Source organism: Centroberyx gerrardi, chromosome 23 (assembly GCF_048128805.1).
Source record: "Centroberyx gerrardi isolate f3 chromosome 23, fCenGer3.hap1.cur.20231027, whole genome shotgun sequence".
NCBI classification, from domain to species: Eukaryota; Metazoa; Chordata; class Actinopteri; order Beryciformes; family Berycidae; genus Centroberyx; species Centroberyx gerrardi.
In genome coordinates this window covers 16381283-16397148 of record NC_136019.1, presented here as the reverse complement: position 1 = coordinate 16397148, position 15866 = coordinate 16381283, and the positions used below count along the sequence as shown (strand labels likewise).

The 15866-nt window shown below is 45.4% G+C and overlaps 1 protein-coding gene across 1 annotated transcript in view; it reads left to right on the top strand.

The window, feature by feature from the left end:
- The window catches only part of dnah2 (dynein, axonemal, heavy chain 2), a 161477-nt gene extending 152474 nt beyond the window's left edge, over positions 1–9003 (top strand). The window contains exons 83-88 of the mRNA XM_078291720.1: positions 954–1105; positions 1858–1972; positions 6509–6685; positions 7486–7560; positions 8436–8586; positions 8780–9003. Coding sequence (XP_078147846.1) covers positions 954–1105; positions 1858–1972; positions 6509–6685; positions 7486–7560; positions 8436–8586; positions 8780–8934 — 825 coding nt within the window. The 3' untranslated portion in view covers positions 8935–9003. The remainder of the gene's footprint in view (positions 1–953; positions 1106–1857; positions 1973–6508; positions 6686–7485; positions 7561–8435; positions 8587–8779) is intronic.
- Positions 9004–15866: the final 6863 nt, after the last annotated feature.

The following is a 15866-nucleotide window of genomic DNA, read 5'->3' as shown; positions in this document are numbered from 1 at the left end:
AATATACTTCTATTTTGGCTTGCTTTTTCTTGAACTATGGTGTGAATTCTATTTTTTGTTGTTGTTATCCTGCTCCTTTGCTGTTGCGTATGTTATATAGTCTCCTCTTTATTTGCTGTATCTCCTGTTTATTTGCTGTTCACATTTTTATCTATCTTGTAAAGCACTCTATGAATGAGGCTTGTTATTATTAGTAGTAGCAGTAATAGTAACAGTAGTAGTTGTATCAGTGGTAGTAGTAACAGTAGTGGTAGCAGCAGTAGTAGTAGTACTTGTAGTAGTGTCAGTAGTAGTTGTAGTAGTAGTAACAATAGTAGTAGTATCATTAGTAGCAGCAATAGTAGTAGTTGTAGAGGTATCAGTAGTAGTAGTAGCAGGAGTAGTAGCAGTACTACTAGTAGTAGTACTTGTAGCAGTAGTACTTGTAGCAGCAGCAGTAATAGTTGTTGTAGTAGTAGTACTAGCAGAAGCAGTAGTTTACTATTATTTTGTACACCCATGTAACTAAGTGATAGTGTCATGTCCATGTGGACTGGGCACCAAATCAATCAATCAATCAATCAATCAATCAATCAAGTAGTAGTAGTAGCAGTAGTAGTTGTAATTGCAGTAGTTTCCTTACTGTTTGGTTATGCTGACAATAGTATTGAAAAAGAACTCATCCTACTGATAATGAATTTGAGCCACATGATGTTATCATTGTCTAACTATTTTTACCAGTTCTCGTGGTTCTCATTGTTGGTACTGTGTGTGTGTGTGTGTGTGTGTATGATAGCTATCATGTGTCTCTGTCTGTGTGTTAAAGCCTGTATGTTTCTAAGTCCATACTCCAGTGTCATGCAGTTCTATGATCTGATTGTACAGTTTCTTTGCAGTAAACACTTGTGTGTTATGCCAGTGTACATTTAATCTCTCTCATCCGCCTCTGTGCGACCTCCCACCGGTGTTGCCAGGTGTTGGAGCTCTCGGCAGACGTGCGTGGGAAGATCCCGCCGTTGATTGACTACGAGGGCACCAGGACCCTCCTCCAGGATGACCCCTCGCCTCTCAACGTGGTGCTGCTGCAGGAGATCCAGAGATACAACGCCCTGCTGCACACCATCACGTACGAACAGTCTGTGTGTGTGTGTGTCTGTGTCACACCATCAAGTCGGAACTTTGTGGCTGTGTGTGTAGAAACATTGTGTTTTTGCATGCATGCATGTGTCTGTGTGTGTGTGTCTGTGTGTCTCTGCCATACCATCAAGTAAGGAAAGAGACCTTAAAGATGAATAGTTTACTCACAGGGAGGTTTACATAAAGAAAAGTAAACAACATGAATAATCCAGCAAGTGGGGAATTGAGAGGGAGAGAGGGAGGAACGCACAGCAGAGTACAGCACAACATTTACCAGGACAGCAAGAGACCAGATGGGCTCAGCTCTGCCTGAATTTCTCACTTAATTCCAAAAACATTAATGAAAAATATTGTTATTCGCAATTTATCATTAGCAAATTATTAGCAATTTCACGGCGCAGTCAGGTTCGGGCTCACATAAGCACTTTCCCTCAAGCGTTTTTTATATCTTTCCTCTCGCAGCAACATGCTGTGTGCCAAATGAAATGGGAGATTAGAAGGATAGGCAGCAAATGAAAGTATCAAGGTTTTGCGTGATTTGGTGCATCTGGCAGGTATATACAGCGCATTAATGCAGGATGGATGCACAATGCCATTCCAATGAAACAGACCAGGGTGGGGTGACTTGAGTGAAAGTGAAATTAAATGAAAGTGACTTGAAATTCCCATAAATAGAACATAACAGGGGGTGTAGGCAGAAAAGTTGGAGTTGTAACGTGTGTGTGTGTGTGGGTGTGTCAGTTCGTCCCTGGTAGAGCTGGAAAAAGGGATCAAAGGCCTGGTGGTGATGTCATCCAGCTTGGAGGAGACCTTCCACTGCATCTATGACGCCCGCGTGCCACCGCTGTGGGAGAAGGTGCCACACACACACACACACACACACAGAGAGAGAGAGAGAGACCATCCACACTGAGCACACACTTCCACCAACATCCTCCAAAAATACAGAGACCTTCAGAGGTTGCGGGGCGGGGGAAAACTAACATTTCCTTCTACTTCCCTGCCTTCACTTGGTTCTTTGCTGCATCAGGAGGTGTAATTCTCAACTTCTCACTTCTCGCATGTGCGATCCGCTCTCCTGCACCTGCTGCCTTTCCTTTTCTTTTCTTTTTTTTTTTATTCCCACTCATAAAGTGGGCAGATACAAACCAGAATGAAGAAGTGCTGCTTGGATCAATAATGTTGAGACAGCTGCTCTTTGGAGAACGGGCAGAGCCTTGGAAAAAAACACAAGCGTCTATGAACAAAAAAAAAAAAAAGCCTGTGAGTGAAAATCACACAGTATATTAAAAAATGAACAGTATATGAAAAAGTGCGAAACTCCAAAGCACAACCAAGGTATTCATTGGTTTGGCGAAATAGTGATTAAAGTGTAACCAGTGTGTATCGACCCAGCATGTCTTTGTCAGGGTCACTGTCAGTGTTTCACTACAGACAGAATGCCTTGCTTGTGCTTTTTCTATGCTTTGTTTTGATTTTCACTTACAGCTAAGCATTCCTCTCCAGCATCTTTTCTTTTCCTCAAACTAGCCATCTGATCATTTACACTGCAAGTGCACAATGGATTCCTATGGTGCGCTCCCTCTCCATTCAGTTGCATTCTGCTCGCTTCTATTGTCCTTCTAATGTTATGTACTTGCCTGTACTGCTCTGTATTGATCTTTTCCATTCTGATCCGCTCCACTCCAATCTATTCTTCTCCCTCCAGCCAGTCAAATAGCCGTAGGCCTGTCTCTGTACTGACTCACTGGTCTGTTATTAAAGGTGTATTTATCCATCACTCTGCCTGGCTGCACAGAGACACACTCATTGTTCTCCTCCCTCCGACCGCAGACACACACACACACACACACAGAGTGATGGGGCTCTGGCAGCATTCCAGCTGTAATTCTGTCCTAACGCTCCATTCTGGCTTCATTATCACTGGACCTCTCTTTACAGTGGGGAGAGAACACAGGGTGCTGTCAGCCTGGGTCAAGGGGGTAGAAAAGACTCTGACTGCATGTGTGTGTGTGTGTGTGCCCCTGTGTGTTTGTGTGTGCATGTAGAGAGGTGGAATGTGCTGTGTGCGTGTGTGTGTCCTCTGAGCAGGGGTCATTCAGGGCAGTCCGTGTTTATATTCAAGTGTCTGATTCTGTCCTCATTATGGGCTGTGCATGAATGCATGCATGCTGACGCTCGTGCGCGTGTGTGCGTGCGTGCACGTGTGTGTGTGTGCGCATATATTTGTGAGTGGGTGTTCATCAGGTGGAGCGTAGCGAGGCCCTCGGTGACTGAACAAAGCGAGCGTCTGTGGGCTAATCGTAGTGTAATAAGCAAAGTAAACCTTCCTAGGCCTGCTCCACTTTCCTAAAAAGATCCTGAGCTCATTTTGCTAGCCAGAGGCTTATTACTGCTGGATCTGTGTGTGTGTGTGTGTGTGTGTGTATGTGTGTGTGTGTGTGTGTTTGTTTGTGTGTGTGTGTCCTTTTATAAGAAGAGTATTGGACAGCTATTAGGGCTGCTGTCTCCAGCTGAGCTTCTCTATTCTACTGACCCCTTGTTAACTAGACAACTTCTCTCTCTCTCTCTCTCTCTCTCTCTCTCTCTCTCCCTCCTCCGTCCCTCTATCTTTTCTCATTCACTCTCTGCCTCGCTGTGTTTCTTTCTGTCTGTGTACTCCACTTTATTCACTGCCTTGATTGCTCGGCCTACTTCTCCCTCTCCGTCTGCATCTCATTCCCTTTTTATCTTCCATCTTGTGTTCCCCTCCTTCCTGCCTTCCCCTCTCTCTCTTTCTCTCTCTCTCTCTCTCTCTCTCTCTCTCTCTCTCTCTCCTCGGCCTCATCTGGTCCAAGGAGCAACAACAGCCCCTCGTAGACGCTCTGTCCTCCTTATTCATCCCTCCATCCTCTCTCTCTCCTCCGCCCCTCCTTGGCATGGCAGCCTGTCATTAGTTCTGAGCTCAGAGACTCATGGCTTTAATTTTGGCCTGCCTGCTTCCCTGTCTCCGGCCATTTTGTATCTGGTTTCTTCGCAAGGCTCTGCCGTGTGTGTGTGTGTGTGTGTGTGTGTGTGTGTGTGTGTGTGTGTTCGGTGGCTGTACAGCATATGTGCGTCTAAGAGATTAAGTTTGTATTGCATGCACGAGTGCTTGCATCCCCTAAGTCCACACAAGTGTCTGTGTATGTGTGTGTGTGTGTTTGTGTCCATGTGTGTGTCTTTGTGCACTTGTTTGTATCCATGTGTGTATCTTTGTGTGCATGTGTTTGTGTCCATGTGTGTATCTTTGTGTGTGCATGTTTGTGTACATGTGTGTATCTTTGTGTGCATGTGTATTTGTGGATGTGTGTATCTTTGTGTGCATGTATTTGTGTCCATAAGTGTCCATAGCTTATGTGTGTGTGTGTTAATGTGTTAGTATATGAGTCCATTAGTGTATGCATGTCTGTATTGTAGCAAGTCTACTTGACTGTCACACTTTAGTTTATCATTGAAACAGCGGCGTGTGTGAGTGTGTGCATGTGTACATTGCCATGTCGGACAAGTGATATTGTGGGTATGTGTCTCAGTGGTGTGGCAATAAGTGCATCAACCACCGATCATATCACCGACAATATCACTGTAGCCTTTTGGCGAACAGCGACCCCGTTGTCCCTTTTGAGAGAGCCAGCCGAAAGCCAGATTGTAACCCGAGCCCTGAAATATGGCAACAGCCAACTACACTCTAGGAATCTGCAAAATCTTCCCTAGAAAAGTTGTTGGGCCTGTTGGCCTACGAGAGAGGCCCGATGTGGACCTAGTGGCAGATTTACAGCAGCGTGAAAACAGAATGGTGAATTGCTCCCTAGGGCCTTGCGTTGAGGCAATGCTAAAATCTGAAGGAACTCAAAACACATAATCGGGATTCTCCATTTTACACTGAAGTAGCCAAGGCATGGTAATATTATTAGATCATTTTATTTTTCCAGTGTCTTGGCAAATTGGAGGGGAGGCAAATGAGCCCAGGATGACCTGAATTGACACGGATATGTCATCTTCTCTATCAGAATTCTGTATAGATTCCTTTGTTTTTCTACCCTGCAGCTATTCACCATCAACACTATATAGCAGCATTGCTCTCTATACAGACTTTAGTGTTGATGGGGAAATTGAAAATTATTATTGCAAACTAGCTAGTAGCCCTCCTAAAAGTCATCGCCATGCTACCATAGGAAACCTATAGCATGGGCTAAGCTTAAACTAACATGTACATTAACCTCTGCATCGCTCCCATGCTATTTCTATGCGTTATTTGTGCTCTGCAACCATAGAAAACAGTGGGGAAATGTGTGCCAGCACTTCTGCTTGCCATTGTCTGTGTGATTGCTATTTTAGACTGGGATAGACATGAACTCTGTGATGACATTAATTCACTCCACAGCTCCACTGTTATCTGTGTTTAGTCAGGGATGTCCAGCTGGAATGCTTTTTGGAGGATGCCTTGAGCATTCAAGTCAGACTGCAGTGGAAGGACACTGATTGAACATAATGGTTCAGGCTGAATAAACGACAGTGGAAGTATTCTTTATAGAGTTTTCTCCTGACAAATGTTTGTGTTGAACTTTGAACTACTTTTTTCTTCTTCTTTACTTCTTTTTTCGCCCTGGTAGAGCAAGGGACAAAAACGCATGTCATGTACTCAAGATAGGTTTTTTTTTTCTATGAATCAGATACTTCATCCCCTCTATACATGTGCACCATCACACTTCATCACGGTTTACAGCGCTGGAAAAAATCATTTTCTACAAACCACGGTGCTAGGGGAGAATAGTAGATATCTTCATGAGGAGTGTTGGACCAAGAAAACACAAATTCCATTGGAGATCCCCCAAAATGGAGTAAGAGGCAGCGCGTCCCACAAAGAGGCGTCAAAATGACAGATTACTCAGAGCGTCCTGGTGGCTTAGTTGGCTAAGGCACATACCATGCTGTCTCTCTACTGTCATTTATCAAATAGAGGCAACAAATGACAGCTCACTTGCACACTAGGTTTATTCAAGGGCACACAACCATCACAAAGAATCTTATTTCTGTTTTTTGGGGGATCTCCTATGGATATCTACGAATCATGTCCGTTGTTTATCAAGCAGTGTCTAATTAACAAAAAGAAGTAAAAGCTGTATCATTGTGAAAATGTGACCGGAACTATGAATCTTCACACCTTAGTTGCGAATTTTCGCACGACTCCCACAGCCCTCTATGTGTGTCCGTAAAGAACGACAGGCCACAAACGCAGCAGAATCTGTACTTGTTCCCATTATGAGTAGCTGTCTACAGCTGGCACTACAGCGTGAAATGGCTTCAACTGTGCCATCTCTCTCTCTCTCTCTCTCTCTCTCTCTCGCTCTCCCTCTCTCTCTGTGTCCGGTAGGCGTACCCGTCCCTGAAGCCCCTGGCGTCGTGGACCAGGGATCTTTGCCAGCGTGTGGATCAGTTTGCGCGCTGGGCAGAGACGGCCCACCCCCCCATCCTGTTCTGGCTCTCCGGCTTCACCTTCCCCACCGGCTTCCTCACCGCTGTGCTGCAGTCCTCCGCCCGACAACACAACGTGAGAGCGCACACACACACACACACACACACACACACACACACACACACACAGGCAGAAAGGCAGTCACAAGCACAGACGCTCCTAGTGCCACTTTTATACACGCTGCTGTCACATGAAAAACAGCAAAATGTCAAGTTTTCAGGATCTGAGAAAAACAGCCTAATGTGAGCTTGGCGGCCTTGTATTCTTGAGTTTATCTAGTGGATTTTGAAAGGATTTCATAAGCCCAAGGGTTGTAGAATTTCCCCAACCCATAGACGACCACGTAATCTTTCAATTGAAGTTAAAACATGAAAATCACCGAAATTGGAACCACAGGATTTTAACATGACAACAGCTACTATTCAGCATTCACACCATTCACTATTGCTTTTGCTCCCAGACACATACACACAAAAATCCACTCAGGAACACACTCATTGATGCACACACACACACACACACACAGCCTCACACTGCGGTACGCCCTTTTACCTTGCCCTGTGCTGGCTTGCCAAAACCAGCTACTGTACACACACCCAGCTCTTTTAACTGAGTCCATACACAAACCTCAGCCTCTCAACATCTCACAACCACAACCACAGCACTTAATGTTCAGCAGTAAGGAACCGAAGCAATTCATCTAATAGACGTGCATTTATCCCTGTCACTCCGTTATATATGGGGGTAAAACAAAAAAAGCTCTATTACGGCTGTGCTGAAATGAATAGAAACGGCCTTCTTTGACTTGATGCCAAGTGATAATAAAGACGTTTTGTCCTCACCGCTGTTAACAATGTGTTGAACTGTTCTGGCAGATATCAGTGGACACGCTGTCCTGGGAGTTTATAGTGTCCACGGTGGACGACAGGAACCTCCTCGTCCCGCCCAAGGTGACCCGCTTAACACACACATTTTCATAAAGCTGCCATCGCACCACTTTCTTTTCTGAGCCATTAGCATTCACCCGTCATCGCTACTTTCCATCACATTTTTCTTTTTTTGTTTTTTTTTACACAAACTTGTTTTTCCTCAAGAACTTCTTTTCATTTGGAGCAGCCCCCCCCCCCCCCCTCTCTCTCTCTCTCTGCCCATTCCTCAAACTAGCTATCACATTCTCATTTTCCCGCAGCAGTTTTACAATTCAAATTTCTGACAATGGTGGAAAATGTTTTCATTTGTCTTGCGGGTCCCACTCCGGAGTTACTGTCGTTGTCATTCATTTCTCATCCGCGCTTCATCTTACCTTATTTCACTCCTTCCTCTGCGTCAACGCCCCCCCCCCCCGTTGTTCCTCTCTCCTTTCTCTCATCTCTCCTCCCTGTGCTACTCCACCTCCTCCCTCCCCTCCTTCCCTTTTCCTTCCTTTCATCTCTCCCCTCTCTCTCTCCTCCCCTCCCTCTCCTCTGGTACACTCCCTCCCTCGCCTCCCACCTTTCCCTCTCTCTCTCTCCTCTTGCCCTCTCTTTGCCCTTACTCCTCCCTCTCTCCCCCTCCAGCTCACACCCCCCCTCCCTCTCTCCTCTTCCCTCTGTCTCTCCCCTTTTCCTTCTTTTCACCCCTCCCTGTCCTTCCCCTCTCTCAATTCAATTACCTAATTGGCATGACTGTTTATCAGAAACATTGCCAAAGCAGTATACAAAATGTCACTTCCCTGTCAAAAAACAACAAACAAGCATTTATATCTCCCTCCCTGCCTCCTTGTCTCCTTCCCCCCTCCCTCTCCTCCTTATATCCCTCCCCTCTCCTCCTCCCTCCCTCCCTCCAGGACGGCGTGTTTATCCGGGGCTTGTACCTGGAGGGGGCCGGCTGGGACAAGAAGAACTCCTGTCTGGTGGAGGCCGAACCCATGCAGCTGGTCTGCCCCGTCCCAACCATCCACTTCAAACCTGTCGAAAACCGCAAGAAGGCGGCCAAGAGTGAGTCTCCCGGGGCTTTTCCCCTCCCTCCGTCTCCCACTGTCTCTCCGTCCGCCTCCTCCTTTTCTTTCCCCCGTCTGCATTTTTTTTGCTCTCTGGTCTCTCGCTGCTTCTCCTTCTCCTTGGTATGTGGCCTATGATGTCATGCCCTGTGGTTTCTGTGTCTCAACTCTGTGTGTGTGTGTGTGTGTAGGTATGTACCTGTGCCCGTGCTACTACTTCCCGGTGCGCTCGGGCAGGGCGGGGCGGGCGTCCTTCGTAGTCGGGGTGGACCTGAAATCCGGAGCCGTGACCCCGGACCACTGGATCAAGAGAGGGACCGCTCTTCTCATGAGCCTGGATAACTGAAGGCCTTAACACACACACACACACACACAGATTTACACACTCTAGATGTATTCCAAAGTGCCACTTAATTGCCCGTGTAACGTTTTAACGGAACGCTTCATTTGTTTCTATTGATTGCTATTTATTAAAGTGTTTCCAACCAGTTTTATGGCTCACAGAAATGTCAAATGATTGCACTGCTTTACTTTTGGAGGGGCTATGTAAATTATTGCGTGGAATAAAGCAGGTTTTCACACCTGGGATTTAGCAAAAAAGCGGAGTGAATCATCCGTTGACACATTGAGGTTGGTTTGACACAGTTCTAGCGAGGTCTCTCTCTTCTCTCTCTCTCTCTTTTCTTTCTCTCTCCGCTCTCTCTCTGCTGTCAGCTGACACTTAGACGGCTTATTCACTTCCTCTCCGCAGACCTGCATCAGTATTTCCATGCTGACCCCTTTTACCCTGCTCGAAAAACTCTCACACACACACACACACACGCACTCACACACACACACTCAGGGAATAGTCTCCCACTGTTATGTATTGTGTTTTACTGGAAAGTTCTTTCTTGGTAACATCTGGATCGAGTGACTGTCTGGCCGTGTCGGTGTCTGGTCTGTTATGTTATATTTCTTGGAAATCCGGTGAGTTGTGTCGCATTATTATCTATTTTGTCTTAACGTCATGGATTTGTAGGACTGGCAAAGTGCTCAAAGTACTTGCCTGATGGGACTCCTGGGCTGGGCGACGCAAAAAAACATTTGCATTTTCAAATTTCTGCATAAATATCACCGTTTTCAATGAGCTGATGCAGTCAAATGTTGTCCACAGGTGAAATATTTGAATACACATCTCAAAAACCAAACAATTTTCCAAATATATTTCAGATATTCATCATGAAGTGCATAATGTGTCCGAGCTTTTGGCTTTGTACATGTTTTGGAGACCCATCAATGTGAACATCTTTGCTTGAAAGTTGAATACTTGTAGTTTAACATCTTTGAACTTGAAAGAATATTTACATTTTTGCTGAAGTGCAGTGAAAACTAGATTCATCCTCTGGTGTGACACACCCAGGCCCAGAGACTCACACAGTCACAAACCACACACACGTACTCACACACATGCAAACAATGCGGTTAATCAAGGTGAGATAAAGGACATTTTTATGCTAATACACATTTCCCCCGAGCCGAAAAAGAGGGAGAGAGGGAGCGGAGCGAAGGGGGAAATGAACCTATTCAAACAAATGAATTCTAATGAAGCTTTCGCAGGCAAGACGTTTGGAGTCGGGCGGCGTTGTGAGAGAGAGAGAGAGGGGAGAGGAGAGAGGGAGAGGGGGAAAGAGAAGGCCCTGGACTTCCCCACTGGAAAGGACTCGGCCCAAACTCCTGAAAGGGAGGGAGAGAAAAACAAGAGAAGGGCCCTGGAGAAAGTGAGCCGGGGGGGAAGAATGGTCCAGTAATGAGAGAGGGGAAGCAGAGAGAGAGAGGGGGGGGGGCCGAGTTCAAGGTTGTATTCAGGCTCAGGGAATGTCCCCCTGAAAGACCTAACACAGACTTCCTCAGGGTTTAAGAGCCTCTTTATCAGACCCAGGTCTCTCTCTGTGTGTGTGTGTGTGTGTGTGTGTGTACTGGTGGTCTCTGGGTGGGTGGGAGTTTGGAGGGGTGTGTGGGTGGTGGGGGTGGGGGTGGGGGGTGGGGGGGGGGAGCCTCGTAGCAACATGCTGAATTCAAATTCAAATAGGCTCATTCTCAGGCCCGGTTGTAACAGAAAAACATATCAGATTTACGAGGTGTTTGCGGGGGGAAAAAAGCTTCAGTGGAAATGAACTAGAATGTAAATGCAGCATGGAAGCTTTTTGGATGTGTTATTGATTTGTTATGGGGAGACAGTAAACCTTCCCTGTCTAATAGGAGAAGGGGATTTTTTGTATTCCGGCACAAGAATACAATATACACTACCAGTCAAAAGTTTGGGCACACGCATTTTTCTTTATTTTTACTATTTTCCACATTTTAGAATAACAGTAAAGACATTAAAACTATGAAATAACACAAATGGAATTATGCAGTGACCAAAAAAAGTCTTAAACAAATCAAAACTATCTTATATTTTAGATTCTTTAGATTCTTTGCCTTGATGGAAAGGCAAAGGCTTTGGAAAGAAATTCATACATAGGATTAACTTCACTATTTATATTTGTCTAAGAAACACATTTCAAGCATTTAAGCATAAGCCTTTAGATCAAAATGGCTTTAAGAGAATGAAAAACATTGTGCATTCAATCAGGTGTGTCCAAACTTTTGACTGGTGGTGTACAGTGATGAGGATTCAGTCTGTAATAGTGTTAAGGCTGCTACCCCTTTAAAAAAACAAACTATAATTTGCTTCAATTGTGCGCTGTTTATCATTTATAAGATGTGACATTGCTGTTTTCAAACAGTGGATATCTCATTTTTGGAGCCAAGCTCTTCACATGTTCCCCAGTCTACACAAGTATTCATTTCTTGAGGGCATTGGAAGCCAACTCCCTCCATCTGCTTATCCAATTAGAAACTGTAAAAGGAGCTCTTCTCAAAATTCCTATGTTTTCAAGGAATGTTGCGGACACTCGAGCGAGCGTCCTCGATCAGGGGATCCCAAACTTTTTTTTTCATATCGAGGACCCCTGAAAATAGATACAGCCCACAACCACAACAAGACCCCAGACCCCCATTTGATCAAAGGTTTGCCCCCCATTCAAGAAGAGTTTTGTTTGTCTGTACTGCAGCTGAACAGAGCGAAACCTCTAATCTGAATCATTATACAGTCTCTCCTGGTGTTAACTGAAATTAAACTAATCCTCAAGTTTATTGGGGTCCCCCTGAAAATCCCCTCATGACCCCTGGGAGGGGTAACCGGACCCCAGTTTGGGAACCACGGCCCTGGATGTGTTCTTGCCCTACTTTTAAGAGTTTCTTATGAAATGACAGGGACTTGATAAGGTTTCCAGACATTTCCAGAGTCCAACTTTTTGATTCCTCAAGTGGCTCTTGGCCCTTCTTTCTGCCCCCAGCTGAGAGTTTTTACCCTTTTGAACCAAGTAGTTATAAGGGGGGGTGGGGGCAATTGTTCTCCAATGAATGGTAGTTAATAATGGAATTTGGGCAAGTCGTACAGTGTGTTTGCCAGTGACTATGGAGGCGGGGCAGTTTATGTCCAAGACTCTCTTCCACCGAAAATAAACCTGCATGAGGGAAGAGAGAGAAAGAGAGAGAGAGAGAGAGAGAGAGGGAGGGAGGAGGAAGAAGAGGGGAAAGAGCCTTTCAACAGGGACAGAAGGGAAAGAGTCTCCGTTTCAATGGAATAAAAACTGCGCAATTTCTTACAGGGCTGCTGGCTCTGATCGCGGCGGACCGTTCCTCTCTATGAAACGGATCTCAAATGTGTGTGTTGTTGTTTTTTTTTTTTGGATGATCAGGGAAAGCCGTGTGTGCATTGCAAAAAAAAAAACCCCGCTGCTCGGAGGCTACCAGGAGCTGGCGATTTTTTTTTTGGACCAGATGTGTCGGGTCTTCAGGGGGAGAGGAAGAGAGAGAGAGAGAAAAAAAGAGCTGTGCAACCGTTTAGGAAGGCGATATGACTGTGCAAAAGATGCGAGATCACTGATGAGTCCCGTTCGTCATGCCTTGCCCATGGGCGAACACATCCACATTTTCTCCCAGCAACCATTTCACAGCGCTGTGTGTTATCTGCGTGTGCACTGGATCCCCCCCACTACCCCCCTACCACCCCGTGTCGACGGTTTAGCCTCTAAACGCGTGATGGATGTTGTGTTGAATGATGTTTCATATTTTTTGGGGTGGGGGGGAGGAGAGGGTTTTTTGGGGGGCTGCGTCATCCATGGTCGGGGAAGGAGATGGTCTGCGTTGCAGATTCCCCCCCCCCAATATTACACTGTTTTAACAGCGGGAGTCACCGCGGCACCTCCCCGGGAGATTTTGGCATGCACATGAAAAGGTAAGCATAACGCATATATGACTTTTATGAGCCGTACGTACTAATATCGCTGTAGCCGAAGTGTACAGCCTGTGTTACCTAATTGTAACTGGGAAGAACCAGAGCGAGACTCCATTGATAACAAGCCCTACGAGAGACAACTATAATCCTATACTAAATCTTACAGGATACTATACAAATATCACAGCAAGTCCCTATAGGAATATATAGCGATACTATTGGAGATAAGAATAAAGTGCGATAATGTCACTGTAAACTCACAATTGAGCACCACTGACACACTACAAGTCCTCATAGGAATATTATAGGAATATGAGTGATTTTTCGTGGGGGGATTACTTAATGCTCTTATGTAATAGCGGCTAATACAATGTTGTAACAGTGTAATAGGCTGCACAACTGTTAATGTAACTAAATGGGGAAGATGACAAGTTTCCTTAGTGCAGCAGTTGCATGTCGTGCCGATGTGTTGCTGGCGAGCTGTTTTTGCCTGTTTTCCCCATAATTAATCGGGAAACTGATGTTGGTGATGTCATGTTTTCTTTACGGTAAGGAAGGGATACTTTACGGGAAGGTAGTCTAGAGTTGGTGATGTTGCAATCGCCTTGTGTTGATCTCGCTTTCACTCCCTCGCAAAGATATATAGGAAAAAAGGCGATGGATCGTGTCCGTAGGCGTGATATCTAACGCCGTGTTGTGATATTTAGCCGATTAAGTGTTGAATAACAGCGGCTATTGAATGAAATGTGGGCTCGCTGGTGTTGGAGGAAGGAGTGTCGCATTTTCTTTCTGAAATGTCATGTGGTGAAGTTGTGGCGGGTTCTCTACAATTTCCAGGAAGAGCGTTTGAATTTTTTTTCCCTGGGATTTTTTTTTTCTTCTTCTCTCCACCTCTCTCGTTTCCCCCCCTCTGTCCCTGCCCCCTTGTAGCACTTCAGCAATTCTGCCACGGGATGGCGCCCCAGGACAGTAAATTGGACAGAGCAGGCACTCCAGGAGGTGGTAGGGATTCAGTGTCTTGCTCAAGGGCTCTTCAGCAGGGCGGATGCTGCTGACATGGGGACTTGAACCAGGATCCTCCGCTCAACCACTAGACCTCTGTGCTGTCCCAAACTTTTCATTCTCCTTTTAAATAGGAATAGGACGGAGAGACTCCATGCACACTGCCTTGCAGTACACAGCACTGTATTGCTTTGTTTTCCGCTTTAGGCCGTCATCAAAGCAAAGTGAACAGTACCCCAAACACACAGGATGAAAGAACCACTACACAGGTGGATACAATGGGTTAATTAGTCCAATTAACCAATCACAGCATAGTCTATTGAATCATTACTGTTGGTTAGAAATTAACTAACAACCAACAGTAATGATCATTACTGTTAGAAATGAACCAACAGTAATGATTCAAAAGACTAGGCTGTGATTGGTTAATTGGACTAATGAACCCATTGTATCCACCTGTCAGATGATGGCCTAAGGCCGAAAACAAAGCAATACAGTGCTGTGCACTGCAAGGCAGTGTGCAGGGAGTCCCTTTGCACCTGCTAAGAAGACTCTGAAGGGGTGCAGATATCCTGACTACTAAATATTGATCAGAGAAATAAAATTGGCCAGGGTAGGCATTAACTAGGATCGAACAAACACAATGCTATACTTTCTTGATCTCCTTTTCTCTTCCCCCTTCCACAGGGAGGTCAGAGGTCAGGGTCAGATATAGAACAGCAGCCATGGAACTAGTAGGGATTCTTACTTAAGGACACATCAGCAGAGTGGATGGGGGCTTGAACCCTCATTCTCCAGCTGAAGGATGGTCTCCTCTGCTCCAAACCTCGCCCAGTATAGTCAGAGTACTAAATATTAGGGACTTCTTCCTGATATTGAGTTGCAGCTCCTTTTCCACAATCCACATCTCAACTGTCTCAAAGCTTCAAAATCCTTCTCTAACTCGTCCGCTTCGCTTCATCTCCTCCTTTGTGATTGGTAGAGATATAATAAGATAAATCATTAAGGGATAATGGCTTTTACCTGGATTCACCTCATCAGTGCACTACATGAAACGAGAGTCCCTATTATTTTGTACATTCAGTGTATTAGTGTCAGTAAGGGTTTTCACCAAACCCTTTTCTCTACATCTTCCTGGTATTGTCTCATTTGTTTGCCAACACTAGCAGCAGCACACCCAGTAGTCAAACAACAGGAAAAACAGGCTTTCCAAAAAGAACCCTCCTCCTGTTTCTGTATCACTATATAAACTATGCAAACTGTCAAAGCGTAATACTGTATAATCTCCATTAGATGGCGACACATACCCAGGCAAACCCAAGTGTGTATGTCCTTTGTGTGTGAACAGCTGCTGACTTCTCACACAGCAGTAAAGGAAAAGGCCTTTGGGTCTCTGAACCAGCCATGTTGCTGCTGTTTTCTCTGAATGTGACCTGTAGATAAAAGCTGTTGCTCTGGTCCAAGTGTCACTGCCTACAAGGCGATGTGTAGAGTACTATATCATGTGGATGTGTCTTCTCTGATGTTCTCCTCTAGTTCACAGCCATCATAGTTAAAAGCACAGATTCCCAAGCCAATGTATGTTTTTTCCATTCACAGAGACGTTATGAGCAGCATGGCAAAACGTCATCCTGCTGTGTGTCAAGACCCTCCAGCACCCGACTGAAGCCATAAGTGAGATGTCCGACTGGACGACCCATCGACTATCAGGAGGAACGGGCACAGGTCAGAGGGCAGACACAGCCAATCAAGACGGACGACACACCTGGAGGATTGGGCGACTCTGCTGTCAGTCCTTAGTGATGGTGAGTTGGGGAATAACCTACTGATATTTGAATGGGTGAAGTTTTAAAGTTGCTGTTCTTCTCATTCATTCTCATGGAGATTGTTGCTGTTCCCTATTATTATTATTATATCCCTGTTTTTGTCTTCTCTCGTGCCCTGAACTT